Source organism: Oppia nitens, unplaced genomic scaffold, assembly GCF_028296485.1.
Source record: "Oppia nitens isolate AA-2021 unplaced genomic scaffold, nextdenovo-longstitch-racon4-pilon3 scaffold13_pilon_pilon_pilon, whole genome shotgun sequence".
In the NCBI taxonomy this organism is placed as follows: domain Eukaryota; kingdom Metazoa; phylum Arthropoda; class Arachnida; order Sarcoptiformes; family Oppiidae; genus Oppia; species Oppia nitens.
Genome location: NW_026533192.1, coordinates 1,852,363 through 1,868,808, shown reverse-complemented (window position 1 = coordinate 1,868,808; position 16,446 = coordinate 1,852,363). Strand labels below are relative to the sequence as shown.

The 16,446-nt window shown below is 22.9% G+C and overlaps 1 protein-coding gene across 2 annotated transcripts in view; it reads right to left on the bottom strand.

Moving 5' to 3' along the window:
• The window catches only part of LOC128960786 (protein turtle homolog B-like), an 86,506-nt gene that overhangs the window by 7,728 nt on the left and 62,332 nt on the right, over nucleotides 1-16,446 (bottom strand). For both annotated transcript variants that reach the window (XM_054306923.1, XM_054306931.1), the window contains exons 2-6: nucleotides 5,221-5,562; nucleotides 2,203-2,318; nucleotides 1,352-1,793; nucleotides 1,010-1,294; nucleotides 362-477 (exon numbers count right to left, since the gene is read on the bottom strand). In XM_054306923.1, coding sequence (XP_054162898.1) covers nucleotides 362-477; nucleotides 1,010-1,294; nucleotides 1,352-1,793; nucleotides 2,203-2,318; nucleotides 5,221-5,562 — 1,301 coding nt within the window. The remainder of the gene's footprint in view (nucleotides 1-361; nucleotides 478-1,009; nucleotides 1,295-1,351; nucleotides 1,794-2,202; nucleotides 2,319-5,220; nucleotides 5,563-16,446) is intronic.

Sequence of the window (16,446 nt, the reverse complement as noted above, 5' to 3'; positions counted from 1 at the left end):
TGTTTACAAACTAAATAACAAAAGCACCACTAGTTTGCTGAACATAGTATAAAATATTATCTCTATATATATACTGTAGGAATAACATTGATAGTGATGAGGACAGGGAGTAAACACATAAAACCTAATAGACTAACACAACAAAAGCTGATTAATAAGTGATGAATGGATTACTAGGACAACAAAATTATACACACAAACGGTACCAATGATGAACAATGGATAATAAGCACTGGCATTTTATCATACCTCTCTCTCTCTCTCTCTCTCTCTCTCTCTCTCTCTCTCTCTCTCTCTCTCTCTCTCTCTCTCTCTCTGGATCTGACCCTTTGGTGAGAAAGAAAGAAAGATATTAACTTACTTTACGCCAAATGATGTTAGGCTTAGGCTGTCCGACGCCATCGCACGGCATAACAACTTCACTGTTGACCGATCTCTGGTACATATCGTTAGGTCTTATCGTAAACTTTGGCGGCTCTGAAACAACATATGTTTTATTCAATTATAACAACAAAATCAATGCAATAACCTAACAATCAATCATAAAAATAATCGATTGTGTGGTTATTGTTTTGTTACAACAATAATTGTAATAACAAATCACTTAAAGAGTTATTAAAAATAAAATTATTATAAAAGTCTTAATATTTGTTTAAACATTTATAATAAATGATAAGTTGATCTGTCATTTCCTTTATGGTTTGTAGTAAAACCATTGAAATGAGTGCATAGCATCATAAGCTACCGATTAAAATATCAAATATTTTATAAATACTGACATTAAAAGTGAAAAAAATACAGTTATAAGGGAAACGATAACTTTCGGTCATTAAATGACATTAAACTACTGTTTGACTGATAGATTAAAATCGATATCAAAATCAGGAAATAAAAGATCTTATAAATGAAAGTTTGTTTTAATTCAATGGTATTACGGCCTAAGTTTTATTACCTTAAATAGCCTATAAATATGTCGTTAAAAGTGATAAATTTATATAAAACTTATTACCTCTAACTAACACTTCCATAGCATTAGATGTGCCGGCAGTTCCGTGAAGATTATATGGTGTACACCGGTATCGGCCCTGATGTTCGTGACTGACCCGTTGAAATAGTAGTGACCCGTTGTTGAGTGTGACCACACCGGGTGTGGCATTCGGATCAAATGGCCGCCGATCTTTAGTCCACGTTATGAACTGAAATGGAGGCATAGCCTGAATAAAACACCGGACGATTCCCGATAGTCCGTGCGGTAGATATTGAATGGTCGGCGAGTAAGTGACTCGAGCGGGATCTGTGATCAAAATAAAAAGATTAATTTCAATACAAATAATCGTCAAATCGGACTTACATTCAACGCTAAGGTAAGCACTGGCAGTATCTGAAATGCCGATACCATTGGACACTTCGCATGTGTATTGACCCGAATCTTCAGCAGTACTCGGATTGATAAATAGTGTGCCATCGCGTCGGATGATAGTCCGGGTCTCCAACCACGACAACTGACTTATGTCAATGCCGTTGTGTAGCCACCGGTGCGTTACATTAGATGGCAGTGCCTTAGCTTCGCATATCATCTCAATTTGGTCGCCCTCCAGACGGGTCTGATTTCTGGGCGGAGCCGTTATAACTGCCGGTCCCGCGATTATCACTTTAGTATTGGCCGTTGTCGAGCCCTCACGATTGCGGGCCAAACACATGTAATCACCGATGTCTGACTGCTGTAAGTTTGAGATCCGTAACTCATTTGGCAATATATGGACACTACCGGAACCCTCAAGAGGTTGATTATCCTGAAAGACATCAATGGTTTAGAAGACAATCAATCACTACTACAACTACAGCACAAACACAACATTAGTGTTAAAAATAATTGTATTGAAACCAAAGTTTCTCTATTTTAATAAATAAATGTTATTTTTTATTATCCCTTTAATGACTGTTATTATTATTACTTTAGTGATTTACATTAACAAAGTTTATATTAAATGATATTAATAATTAGTTTTACAATATTTAAATATTAAATTAATAAAATTTAATACTTTATATGGGATAAAATGGTATAGTAAATAAAATTTCTAATTATAATAATTCTATTATAAATAAAATAAAAATGTGTCACTGATTATAGTAATTGTATATTCAAATCATAATTCATTTATTTAATTTAATTTAATATTATAATGATTTGTGACATACCTTATACCAAATAATAGCGGGTGAAGGGGTGCCCATAGCTTCACACGGCATTGTTATGGTTTCCCCCACTTTTACATATATAACATCGGGTGGTTTTAGTCGAAAATGTGGCGGTGCTGTCAAATCATACAAATATTTGTAAATTAGGGTAAGTGTCAACTTATAATTATTACTAACAAAATAAATTTGTGTGCTATATATATATTATAAATAAATATATTATCATTTATACCGTATATAAATTTATAATATAATATACTATAACATAATATAATAATATAAATATATAAAATATATTTAAGATATTAAATGTTTAAAATTAATTATCTATTAATGATTGCATGAAACGAGTATATATTGCATGATAAGTTAAGTATTATAATTTTTTATGATTGTCAAAAAAGTATGTGATTTTATATGAATATATGAAAATGTCTATAAATTTATATTATATTTTATTTATAAATAAGAAAAACTAATTGTTATGGACAACATTTTTACTCTTAAATTGAATTGAAATTAACCGAATTGTTATGATTTATTACATTTGAAGTTTTGAGCCAAACATTACTATAAAATCAATTGTAACAACAATTTTTGATAAATTAACTAAAAGTGCCAAAAATAAGTCAATCACGTGAAAGCTTGACATCAATTTTTTGTTAAATTTGACAACAATTTGAAAGCTTTATGTTTTTAGATTATATTTTAGATCAAGTGTTATCAACAATATTGGTGTGCAAATAATAAAATTGATATATTTGTCGACAATAAATACCAGTTATACTCATATCATACTATATGAAAAACTATACTTTAATATTATACGGTATTGTTAAAAATATTTTTGTTTTATTTTGATATAGAAAATACAAAATTAGTTTTTGTTTGTTTCTTAATATATATATTTTTTTAAATAAAAGGGCCTTACATTAATCTCGCACACGCGGTTTTTGCTATAATTCTTAAATGGTGTGAGATATATTAATTTTGTAAAAAGAGTATTAAAAAGTGATTTACGTGTGATATTATAAAATATTAAATTTTTAATTTTGATCACGTGATCATATTTATTCTGGGATGTTTGCAAACCACTATATCACAACCTAAACTATAAATGCTATAATAAAATTTCAATAGTAAGTTTGTAATGCCTAAACTGGAAATTTATGGGAAGAAAATTTTTTTAAAATTGGTTGCAAAATAAATTTTTTATAGTTTTTCAAACTTGTGGAAAAACACATTATATAAAATAGTCAAAATAAAATGACGTTATTTATGGACAGTAGACACTTATTAGATAGAGATTTTAATACTATTGCTTATTCTAAAAACAAAATTTTTTTATGTCAAATATATTTTTAGATAATCAAATTTAATTAAAAATTAAATTATCGAAATACTAAGCTGTGTTTTTTATTGTAATTTGATTATCTAAAAAAATATTTGACATAAAAAAATTTTGTTTTTAGAATAAGCATTAGTATTAAAATCTCTATCTAATAAGTGTCTACTGTCCATAAATAACGTCATTTTATTTTCGACTATTTTATATAATGTGTTTTTCCACAAGTTTGAAAAGTCATAAAAAATTTATTCTGCAACCAATTTTAAAAATTTTTTCTTCCCATATAGAAAATACAAAATTAGTTTTTTTAGTTTGATATAGTGGTTTGCAAATTCTTAATATATAATATTTTATAATATCATATATATCTCAAAATATATAAAAAATAAATACCAGGATTTAAAATTTATTTATTGTATTACTTATTTGTTCTAGTATAAAATTAATTCAATCAAATTTATATAATTATTTTCAATTTTAAATTAAATATAATATTAAATTTAAAGTGTGTTTTGGGATTTAGTATCTAAAAGCTATTCATTGAATTGTTTGAGCAAAAATATTTAAAACTTTAATTAAAAACACATTTGATTTATCTTACTTTCATTTTTTTAAAATACTGTATATACCGGTACAACATATAATATAAATAAGTTATGCCTAATATTTTTATTAATATTTTTTAAACCTTAATTTTCATTTCTAAAAATGTTTGAGTAGTTTTTTTTATGTATAAATACATATAATAATATAATTCAATTTTTGTAACTTTGTTATGAGAACTTATAATTTAATCTTTTACTAAAATAATGCACAAAATTGGAGAAGTTTTTGTTTTGTATATCCTATTGTTTAGTATAGTATTATTGAATTAATTGAAAGAACATAGAAAAAGGCAATCAATTATTGTTATGTGAATCATGAAAATGATTACAACAAACGATTCAATGCATTGCTTTTCATTGCATTTCAATTTAATGCTTATATCTCATATCATTGCTTATTGTTGTCCAACCATTTTGTCACAAAAGGGTTTATCGGAGGCGTCACTCAAACGGCTTTCAATAAGATATACTCGTTTGATAAGAAATCGCAACACAGTTGTCAAACAAAACAATAAAAGGAAATTAGGGCTAACTCTACATTTTAGATATTCCTATATATATACAGTATGTTTCATACATACAATATATTAGTACAGAATATTCTATTCAACAAAAAATAAATCTAATGTATATTACGATAATGACAACATTAGATATAATGAACTATAATGCATTATAATAAAAAATAATGCAATATAATTAAAATATTCATAATTACCTTCTAAATGACATTTATGTAATTTATGTGATTTAAATTATATTCAAGTGAACAATAAAATATTTAATACAAAAATTTCAAATTTTATATAATTAGTGTCTCAAAAAAGGAAATTAAAAAATTCAAAAAATGTCAAATTCTTATCTTTCTTAAGTCTTTACATTTTTGTTTCTATTAACTCAACTTAATTTTTATTATTACATTACATTAATTTTTAAAAAACATGTTCGCTATTTATGAAAAATAAAAAATACTGTTAAAAAAGTGTCATTACTTATATATAAATATTTAAATATAGTTGATTAAAATAAAGTAAAAATAAAATGACATAAATATAAATAGCCTACCATGTACATCCAGGTGCACCCAGGTACCATTTTTGATGGGTTCGGGGGGACGATTCAAAAAGAATACTTTGCATTCATACCATCCCTGATCGTTCTCATTGAGATTCGATAGATTGAGTGCCGCCTGTCCTGACAGAGACACCCGTCCCTCATAGCCCTCACCAATATGTGGTGGGTATCCGTCGTACCAAATATATATCGGTATCTTTACGCCATTTTTCTGCCATTGTATGACATACGGCACTCGTATGCCATCAGGAAAATCAAAGGCACAGTTGATGATCACATTCTCGCCATAATTGGATGATATATGTTCTGGTTCTTCATTGTTTTGTACAAAACCTATACATTAATATAATTCAATGATATATAATTAGCTTATATTTATAAACAAAGTATATAATAAAAAAATCAATGTTTGTTGAATAATAAAATTTTATTTTTAAGTCAATTTCTATCAAAAGTATAGTATATATTAACTTTTTTAGAGCAATTTCTTTAATAGTTTATTGTCTACTATTTTTTTTTATTGTTTTGATAACTATAAATTTAAAGTCATAGACGATAGGCAATGTCCTAACAAATGCAATGTTAAGCCAATTATTAAATGTCAACTTTCACTACAATATATAGTAAGTACAGTATTGTGTGATTTGTGGTCACAAGTCATTAATTTGTAACAATTGTCAGACAATATGACCACCTATTCAACGACACGTTAAGTCTCAACACAACAATACCAGACTCTATGGTAAGACATTAGTAAAAACAGAAAGAGATTGAACTAAATATAAGCTGTTTTTACTACTGAAACATAAAATTATAGTCCAAGAAGTAAAAGCAATTTCGTGTTGTGACTCTCTCTCTCTCTCTCTCTCTCTCTCTCTCTCTCTCTCTCTCTCTCTCTCTCTCTCTCTCTCTCTCTCTCGTGTACTAACTATCAGAGATTTAATGATCATTTGTGTTAACAGATTGAACCAGAATTTATTGATATATGAAAACTGTTTAATCGTATTTTCAAAATAATATAGTGATTTGCGATATTTTCTAAATAAATTTGTGTTTATATCATACAAACCAATTATTTATAGATGATATATTAATAAACTTATGTTGAATTGTTATAAGTAATATAGTTAATTAAAAATTGTTGAATTATGGTATAAATACTGTTTAAATATGCTTTATTAAATTTTTGAAACTAACATTAAAGATTTAATAGTAGTATTATTTCAAGTAATAAATTTAAAATGAATAACTGTTTAAAAACCTTTTCAAGTCTAAGAAAATATACGATTTATTGTCAGAATATGTGCCAAAAATAATGCTAAAAACAGTAGATTTTACAAACTGAATATCAATTTATTTAATAGGCTATAAAAATATATGTTATATAAGAATATTAAGAGTAAAATTTTTTGTTAGAATATTAGCAAAAAATTCTCGATTCAATTCCTTTAATCAAAAATACATTAAAAGTCTTGAAAATCAATTTTATTGCTTTTACTTTAAAAGATTGTTTTTTTTAATTCATTGTTTGCAATATTATAATCATATTTAGTTTAACACAACAAAAATGTATGACAGAAAAACTTGTAGATATAAAAGATATTAAATAGACTTTTAAAAGTTTTTTAAATTTGAAGGTTAGAAATATTTATAATCGACAAAATGTTAATAATTATAGATAACTTAAATTATAATTTTTAAATATTTTTATCGTATCATAATAATAATTATTATTAAAAAAAAATATTTTATAAGTTAAAAATAGCAAAATTTATTAAATGATAAATAACTAATTTATTAAACTGTAAATTAATTACAACATTTATTATTTATAAATATTAATTTAATATATTAGTTATATAAAAATATTTAATTATCTTTTATAAATAAAGTATAAATTATACTAATATCATAAAAACACATATTTATATATATTTAAATTTATTTTGACCATTGCTTTTAGTCTCTTTTTGACGAATCGTTATATGAATAGCAAACCTCCGGTTATAAGCAATTATATGAATAGTGTATGAAATCATAAGTAATTTAAAAGTAAAAAAATGTTTCGGTATTTCTTTGAAAGCAAATATACAATATATATAAAGTATATATATATATATAATTTATCTCTCTCTCTCTCTCTCTCTCTCTCTCTCTCTCTCTCTCTCTCTCTCTCTCTCTCTCTCTCTCTCTCTCTCTCTCTCTCTCTCTCTTACTCACTCACTCACTCACTCACCCTCTCGTCATTAGTTATATGTCATTCATAACCCATGTTTTATCCCAAATTCAAACGTTTTTAAAATAGTTATCTTAAAGACCCTTTCCTTTATTACAATAATAACAAATATTAAGTAAAGGCAATGGCAAAGACCCTGTACTTTAAACTTAATGTCAAACAATTTCCATTAAAAGCAAAATATTTATGGTTATGATAGACGTCAAACATCTCATACAATGCCAAACACCAAAACAACTGCCACTACTATGAGTACCGAAAAAAATAACAATAAAAATGTTAAATAATGTGTTATAAGAAGTTCTAGTGTTGTGTCGTTTAATGCATTTTTGCGGCAATTTTCACAACAAAAACAAATTAACAAATCTATTGTTACGTGAATTGAATGTCTATTTCTTGAACACCAAGTTTTTTAATAAAAATGTACAAAATTATAACACAAAATATATTTTTTAAAAATATTAATTAAATTAAATTAGATAGTTTTTGATATCCTAGCTAATAAAAAAATTAATTTTAAAAATTACTCAAATATAAATCAATTAAAAATATATATAATCTATTAATATATATTAATATGTAAATTGATATTATTAAAAATAATTAGCAATAATAAATTATCAATTATATTTTAGATTTCATAATTAAAGATAAAAATGTTTTAAAATGTGATATATACTGTATATCAATATTTAATATTGTTGAACATGACTAAAAAAATCGAGTTTTATTTTTATCATATGATTAATATTGCACCAATTTTTATTATCATATATTTTTAATAATCTTTAAATAACCTTTGAATAAATATTGTGTTTGAGAGAGAGAGAGAGAGAGAGAGAGAGAGAGAAATGAGGTAAACCTAAAGGTAAGTCTGTTATTATGGCAGTCATTATTGCAATCGTGGATCTGAATAGTGAATAACCATATTATCTATATATTCATTGCAAATATATACAGCATTTATGACATGCATTAAGCAAATGGAAAATTTGGATCTCAGTGGACAAAGTGTGGGCATAACATCATAACAGTTGTATGCAGTGCTCAAACCCAATGGCTTATAATATTATACATCTAAATACAGTTTATACTGTATCTACCATACCATCTGTCTGTGCTATCATTTATGCAATACTGCATATATATATACAATATATACTGTAATAATACCGTATATATTGTATATATTCGTGTTATATTCATTATTAGCACTAATCTAATAAAAATAGAAATCTATGGTCCAATACTTGTGGCCTCTATTTTCTAATAGATTTTGTTGTAATTTAGAGTAAAACATAATTGTATTATAAATTGTGGTTTATTTCATTTACATTAAAAATATTGATTTTAATCAAACATCACAAAATTTGTATATTTATTATAATATATATTATTTATAAACTATAGTAATTTATAATTATATTTCTTATATCTAAATTTAAATAAAAGTAAAATAATTTAGTAGTATTTACTGTTTTATAATCAAAATAAATTTATAAATGATATACAATATTCTTTAGCAAACAATTTGCAAAACAAGTAATCATTAAATAAAAATAACACTTTTTGTTGATTAAGTGCATACATAAACATAAAGCAAAAAATATTCTCTATATTTACTCCATAGACCAAACATTTTATCTGTTAATAGCATTTTCTTGTTTTGCCTATTATTTCGTGTGTTTTATGTCAAACACAGAGCCCCAGCACAGGGATGAAGCAAATGGATATATGTGTTCACTATTTTCTATTAGTAGGTAACGGATGGTCTCATATAATGAGTAATATGTAAAAACATGAAATGCCATTTCTTTTATTATATTTAACAATCATCTAAATGTTTATCATAATATGTAAAGTTATTTATCATTTTTTATTAAAGTAAAACAAAAATTATTTAAATTATATTTAATACCTTAAGCATTATTATATTTTGTAAAAATATAGAAATATAGTAAACAAATAATATAGTTATCAATAAAAACAATGAATTCATAATATTAAAGGAAATTAATGTATTGATTGTTATGACAAAAAAATCAATAAACTATTTTATAAATAGGAAAACAAATACGTTGTTTTGTTTTTAGTATAAATTATTATAATAAAAATATAATCTGTATATAGACTGTTAGTGAATATTAGTTAAGAAATTGTTTTTATTATTATTTCCTAATATAAAAAACTTGATGTCATGTTAGCACTCAATGCTTTCCATTCGCCTCTCATTTCAAGTGTTTATGCAATGAATTGCCACAAACGTCAACGCAATCATAACTTTCATTAATTTTGATTAACTTCAGTGATGACAACAAATCTATTATTTTCTTTAGAAATAAAGTTAATAACAATTGTGTTGTCTATTGATAGACACAATATTTTGTTTCAATTATTTGAAGTTATTATTTATTATCTGCTATAATATTGTAATATATTTTATTTTTTCTATTAATATAAAGTTATATATGCATTATATAATATATATTAATAAATAATATATCTATGAGATGAATAATTTATCAAAATGAGAGATTATTATTTATCAAATAAAAAGCTAAAATATAATTTATTTAAAAATATGTTTAATTATATAAACTAAATTATATAATACAAAATAATAAAGAAATTTAACGATTTATTAAAAAAAATTATTATTTTTTAGATTTTATAATTTTAAATATAGTAAAAATGTGTTTTAAGATTAATTTAAATTTCTTAATTTTTTCATAAATACTTAGTATTTTATAAATTATTGCTAAAAATAATTTATAAATATATAATCCATATATATATATATATATATATATATATATATATATATATACAGTATATATATATATAGATTGATTTTTTTATTCAATTCATTTTATAAAATTTACTGAACAAATAACACTTTAATGTTATCCAAAAAATTGGATTTCATATTATTAAATGGACAAAAAAAGTAGTGTATGACTGACTATAACAGAGTAGTATAGCTTAACGCTTCAATTTCATCAATTCAATGATATTTTTGGTACAAATAATCTTAGAGTAAAATCTATTGTAAAAATAGTGCCAAAAAAACCTTTAGTAATGAGTTGAAGAATGACCTCCTTTTTTATGACCACTGATATCTCATTTATCACTTTATGTACGATATATGTGTGTGTTTGGTGTTAGTTGTAAAATACATTATATATTTTATATTATTTATAAAATAGTCAATATATAATCAATATTATAAATAAGTCATTTTAAATTTTTAAACAATATATTCTTTGTTTAAATCAAATACATATTTATATTATTAATTTATTTTTATTATTTGACACATAGTAACACAATTCTCTATATTAAAAAAACCTGAAATATATAAACACTATTGTAAACAATAGAATTAGTAAAATATTAATTATTTAAAAAATCTCATTAACAACAATAATAAAAACCATTTAATTAATGTTTTTTCTGTAAAAATGCACATTTCATTTTCTACAGATAAAAAAATGTAAATTAATCAAACGTTTGTAAATGAATTAAATAATAATAATATATATACTGTAGAATATAAATAGTTTAAAAAAAATTATGTTATAAAAGTAAAATATTTGATAAAATATACTGTAATATTTTTATTTTTCTTAGTTACTAAAATTAATAAATAATTAAACCTAAATCAATATATTAATTATATAATTTAACAAAACTCTAATAAGTAACATTTCATTTTAAAATTTAAAAAATATGAATGCATTGCTTAGCAGATTAAAAATTTAAATAAATTGCATAATATTTTATAATAATAAACTTTCTAATAGTTGTATCATAAAGAAAGGAGTTATAGTGTAAGGGGTTGTCAGTGAAAAATAATTGTAACGAAAATTTTTCGGTAAAACAACTTAAGACTGACTGATAAATGTTTGCAACCAAAAAGATTATTTTTATTCACCAAAAAATTGTTTTATCATTTAAACGGCATGTCATGTGTATTATATGTATAGAAAATAATACATACTTATTGTATTTCATAGTAAAACTGAGTGTAAGTAACGCTTTATTGTTTGATTTTTTTTCTGGTGAACACAGAATTGAATATTTGGTCCAAAAAAGCATTAAATTCTTATATATTTTTGCGGTTCAATACGGGAAATGGAGTTCTCATTCATTTTTGATTAATAACACACTGAATGGCGTTTAGACTCAAACATAACGACACCAACAACTCTGGAGGCGGCAAACAGTGAAAGAAAAATGATGTCAACGACGGGTATTGACTTTCTTACTCAAGCTTTCAGGCCATTCACAAACTCTCTCTCTCTCTCTCTCTCTCTATATATATATATATATATATATATATCACACACAAACACACACACACTGTCTCCATATTCTTTATTCACTCACAACTCATATCCGACTTTCACCTAAATTCATGTTTCATGTAAACCATGCAATTGACGGATAAATCAACTGAACTATTGGTTAAATTTAAATTATGTCTAAATTATATTTTTTTCTAATTTTATAAATATATTAACAATAATTCACTTAAATTGGTATTTAACAATAGTAACAATATTTAGTAATCAACATTTTAGACATTTATTATTTTATGATTTACAAGATAGCCGTATAATAAGTGATTGTTTTGTGAGAACTAATCCAAGGAAATGGACTATAAATGATTGAAATATGAAACCATATTTTAGTCATAACTTTACATTATCTGACTGTTTATCAGTTTATGCCTTTAAGCCCAACATTAGTCTTAATGATAGTAACAGGTATATCACTCAAAAGATTTGAATTATATTATACATAAAAACTTTAATTGTTGGGAAATTTAATTTAATTAAAAATGAGTTTTATACTAATTATCATATTAAAATTGTATATTATAAATAGTACTAATACTATATAGAACTAATGAAATAATAAAAGCAAAAAATACACAAATAATATAAATATAAATACATTTACAAATATAAAAATCAATCATAAATTGCTATAAATATATGTGTTAATCAAAACAAATTATTTACATAAATACTAATCTGAAATATGTATATTCTTTGATACAGCAAAACATTCAAACATATTATAAACTTTATTATAAATATATTTGCAAATATAGCACTTTTGTTTGTATATATTATTATAGTATTTACAAAAAAAACACAATTTGTTCAACATTTATGTATATAATTATATTCTTGAAATTCAAGCAATACATTTGTCATTAAAATAATAATAATAGCTATAAATAAATAGTTATTATTATTGCAATTTATAATTTATAAACAATATTTTAGCAGCTTTTCTCTTTAGTCTTTAAATTTTAATTTCTTTAAACTTAAAGTTATATATAAAAACAATAATAACTATAGAAACTTAAAATTAATGATATTATTGTATCTATAGATCAAATGTGGACATAATGTATGATATAATATATATACCAAAATAATGACATGTAATATAAGGGAAGTCCAAACAGAATACAAATGATGTATACATTCAATCAATTATTGTTAATGAGATAAGAGTTGTGACCCAAAAAAGGTATTGAAATTTGTCGACAATTGTTTTAATTAGAAATAATGTCCAAAATTTACCATTAAATTCTTTCTCTTAAAATTATTAATAAAACTCATTCATACGATGCTATTGTTTATATTAATTATTAATTATATGTATCATTCAATTTATTTCTTAAAAACGTATTTTATTACAATTTTTTGTATTTAAACTTTAAAAATAGCATCAAATTAATGCAAACAACAATTATAATAATTGACTATTAGTTTTGGTTGTTATCTACAATGAGTTTATAACAACAATTAAGGTAATAATTTTAATTAAATAAAGTATTATCACTGAACTAAACCAAAACAATAATTGTTTTAAATTGCATTATTTGGTTAACAAGACTACTATAATTTATACAAAAACTTTCAACACAACATTAATACATAGAATTAAAAAAATATTATATAAAATCAAATACAAGTTATTGTTGAATTACATTATTAAAATTAATGTTGAATTTTATACATATTTTGTAATTATATGGATACACGTTTAAATACTCAAATAGACAATATTATATTGATTTTTTGAAATATGATATCTTGACATTATTTATAGTTTAATTAATATTATAATGTGAATTATATAGGATGTATGTAATGATTTGCTAAAAATATTAGTTTCATTTAACAATTATTTATGTATTAATTGATTAGCGTTTGCTATAAAATTAAATTGATTTAAATAAACCATTTGCTTTAGTGATAAAAAATATTAAAATCATTTATAAAAGGGATAACCAAGTTATCACTTAAATTTTGTTATCAAAATATAAGTCAAAACTTGAACCCCACTTTCGATTAGTAATAATGCATAAAACATAGATAAAAATATACATATAATTATTTGGTAGTATAAGTAGGGTTCATTGATCGTAAAACATGTTTTATTGATATAATAATCTACACTACTATTGAACTATGTTTTTGATAAATATTTAATATTTTTTTTCATTAATATTTCAGAATTTTTACCAAATAATTATTAACACGATTTTGCCACTAAAATCATAAATTTATAAATCATTTTTCATAAAGAATATACATAATGACTAAAATTAATTTTGATTTAAATGCTTTTCAAGTATATAATCAATAATTATGGCCACAATCTTATGCAATATAGGTATATACAGTAGTCAGACAGTATTATTTAACTTACCGTTTAATTGAAGTAAAATTTTTCATGTTTATTATTAATATATGCTACTAATAATTTATAACCATTAGTTAATATCAAAATTAAAATATATACATATAATAACAGTGTAGTTATTTTAGGCAAACCCTTGGATACAATAATATTATTTATATAAACAAATTTTAATGATATTGAGCTTTTGAGCTACTGTTTTAACAACGTGTATAAGTTAATGAACGAATAGATGGCAATAGACGGGTAGTTATGAATAGATGCATATCATGATTGTTACAAATTATGTTTAATACTGTTTAATAATATTAATGGCAATTATATACAATAAGAGAGTGTGGAAAGGTATGTTAGAGAGATCCCATGTTTGTTAGATCAATGAGTTTCCTTTTTAATGGATATGTTTTATTTGAAATACAGTTTTTAATGATCAATGCAGTCATAAATTGATTATATTGCAATGTTAGTCAAATTATATCAACTCATATTTATAATAATAACTAATCAAATATTACTGCAATAAATATTAATTAATAATTTATGAAATTTATTTTAGTCTTAAATCAATGCAAATCAAAAATGAAACTTTTCTATATATTAATATTTAGAATAATTATTCTCTAATTTATAATAATAATAAAGTATTATCTCATTTGCAAAAATATAAATCTTTTATTATCACACTATATTGAAATTATAATTTTAATTAACATGCTCAATAAACTAACTGTATATTTAATATATTTTTTAACAATAGATATATCATAATAATAATAAAATTGTATATATGTATCAAAATTTAATATTTATAATTTCAGTATATTTGATTTTTTTGTAATTAGATATTTTTAAATTTACTAATTGTTAAGAACTTTAATTAAGCAAATATAGTTATGTTTAGTAAAAATTTCTATAGTATTTATTAAATATCAATATATTGATTATTATATATACTGTTATATTGAACTACTGCATATAATAAATATTACTAATAAAATATATTTGAATAATAAAAACATTTTTAGTTAAATATTCATTTATACATTATATTGACTTAATGTAAATATTTTATTAATATCATATATTAAACAAATTCTCTGATGATTACAAATATAACTTTAAAGTGTATTTCTAAAAAAATAATATCATCATAATGAAATTTTAGATTTATAAATAAATTTAATGCATTATATAATGTATAATTTAACATTTATAATATGTCTACAAGTTATGCATTGGATATATTTATATTAGTGGTCTGTGGTGTTAAAAATCGATAGTAAATACATTAATATATTATTTGACGCATTAGTTATGCCTCATTTGATAAGCAATGCTAACAACTGGTCAGTCAGTTTCCTCTGCAATAAAAGTACTGTAAGTTTAGTTTTGAACAAAATTGTAAGTTTGTATATATTTTCCATAAATACTGTATATAATCATTAAATAAAAGCCAAAAATTTTCCGTTTGAAACATAAAATGCAGTTTTAGGTAAAAATTTGCTGAAAATTATATTTTATTGTGTTTTTTTAAAAAAGTAAAGAAAAAAGTGATTTATTTACAAATAAAAACGTGAAGTGAAGTTGAATTTTATTTTCAGCATACATTTAAATTTACTATTACTAGGCTTTTATGGCTTTCTATATATTTATTGTTTGCAATTTTATATTGTATTATATTAAATAAAAAATTCTTAAAAAATACTTTATAGATTGTTATAATTAGAAATTAATTATTTTATATTATTTTGTTTAGTTGTTATTTATATAATATTTACTCGATTAATGACAAATCAGTTGTACTGTATATTAGTTTTTTTTGTTATAACAAAGGATTAACATATAGATGTTTGATATAAAATCCATTAAATATATTAATTTTGTTAAAAAAGGGTTGCATTTAATATAGATTCTGAAGAATATACGATATATACTATTCTTAACAAAAATAACTTTATTATTGACTACAACTACCACTACATAACATATCCATTTGATTGGCTTTTATAAGGAGGCAATCCTTATCCGTTTAGTCACTAAAATTGTATGCTTTTTCTCTTTATATTTTTTCCTATCCTTCTGTCTATCAGTCACTGTATCTCTCTTTCATTGATATATATATATATATAGTGAGATATATTAATTTTGTAAAAAGAGTATTAAAAAGTGATTTACGCGTGATATTATAAAATATTAAATTTTTAATTTTGATCACGTGATCATATTTATTCTTGGATCTTTGCAAACCACTATGT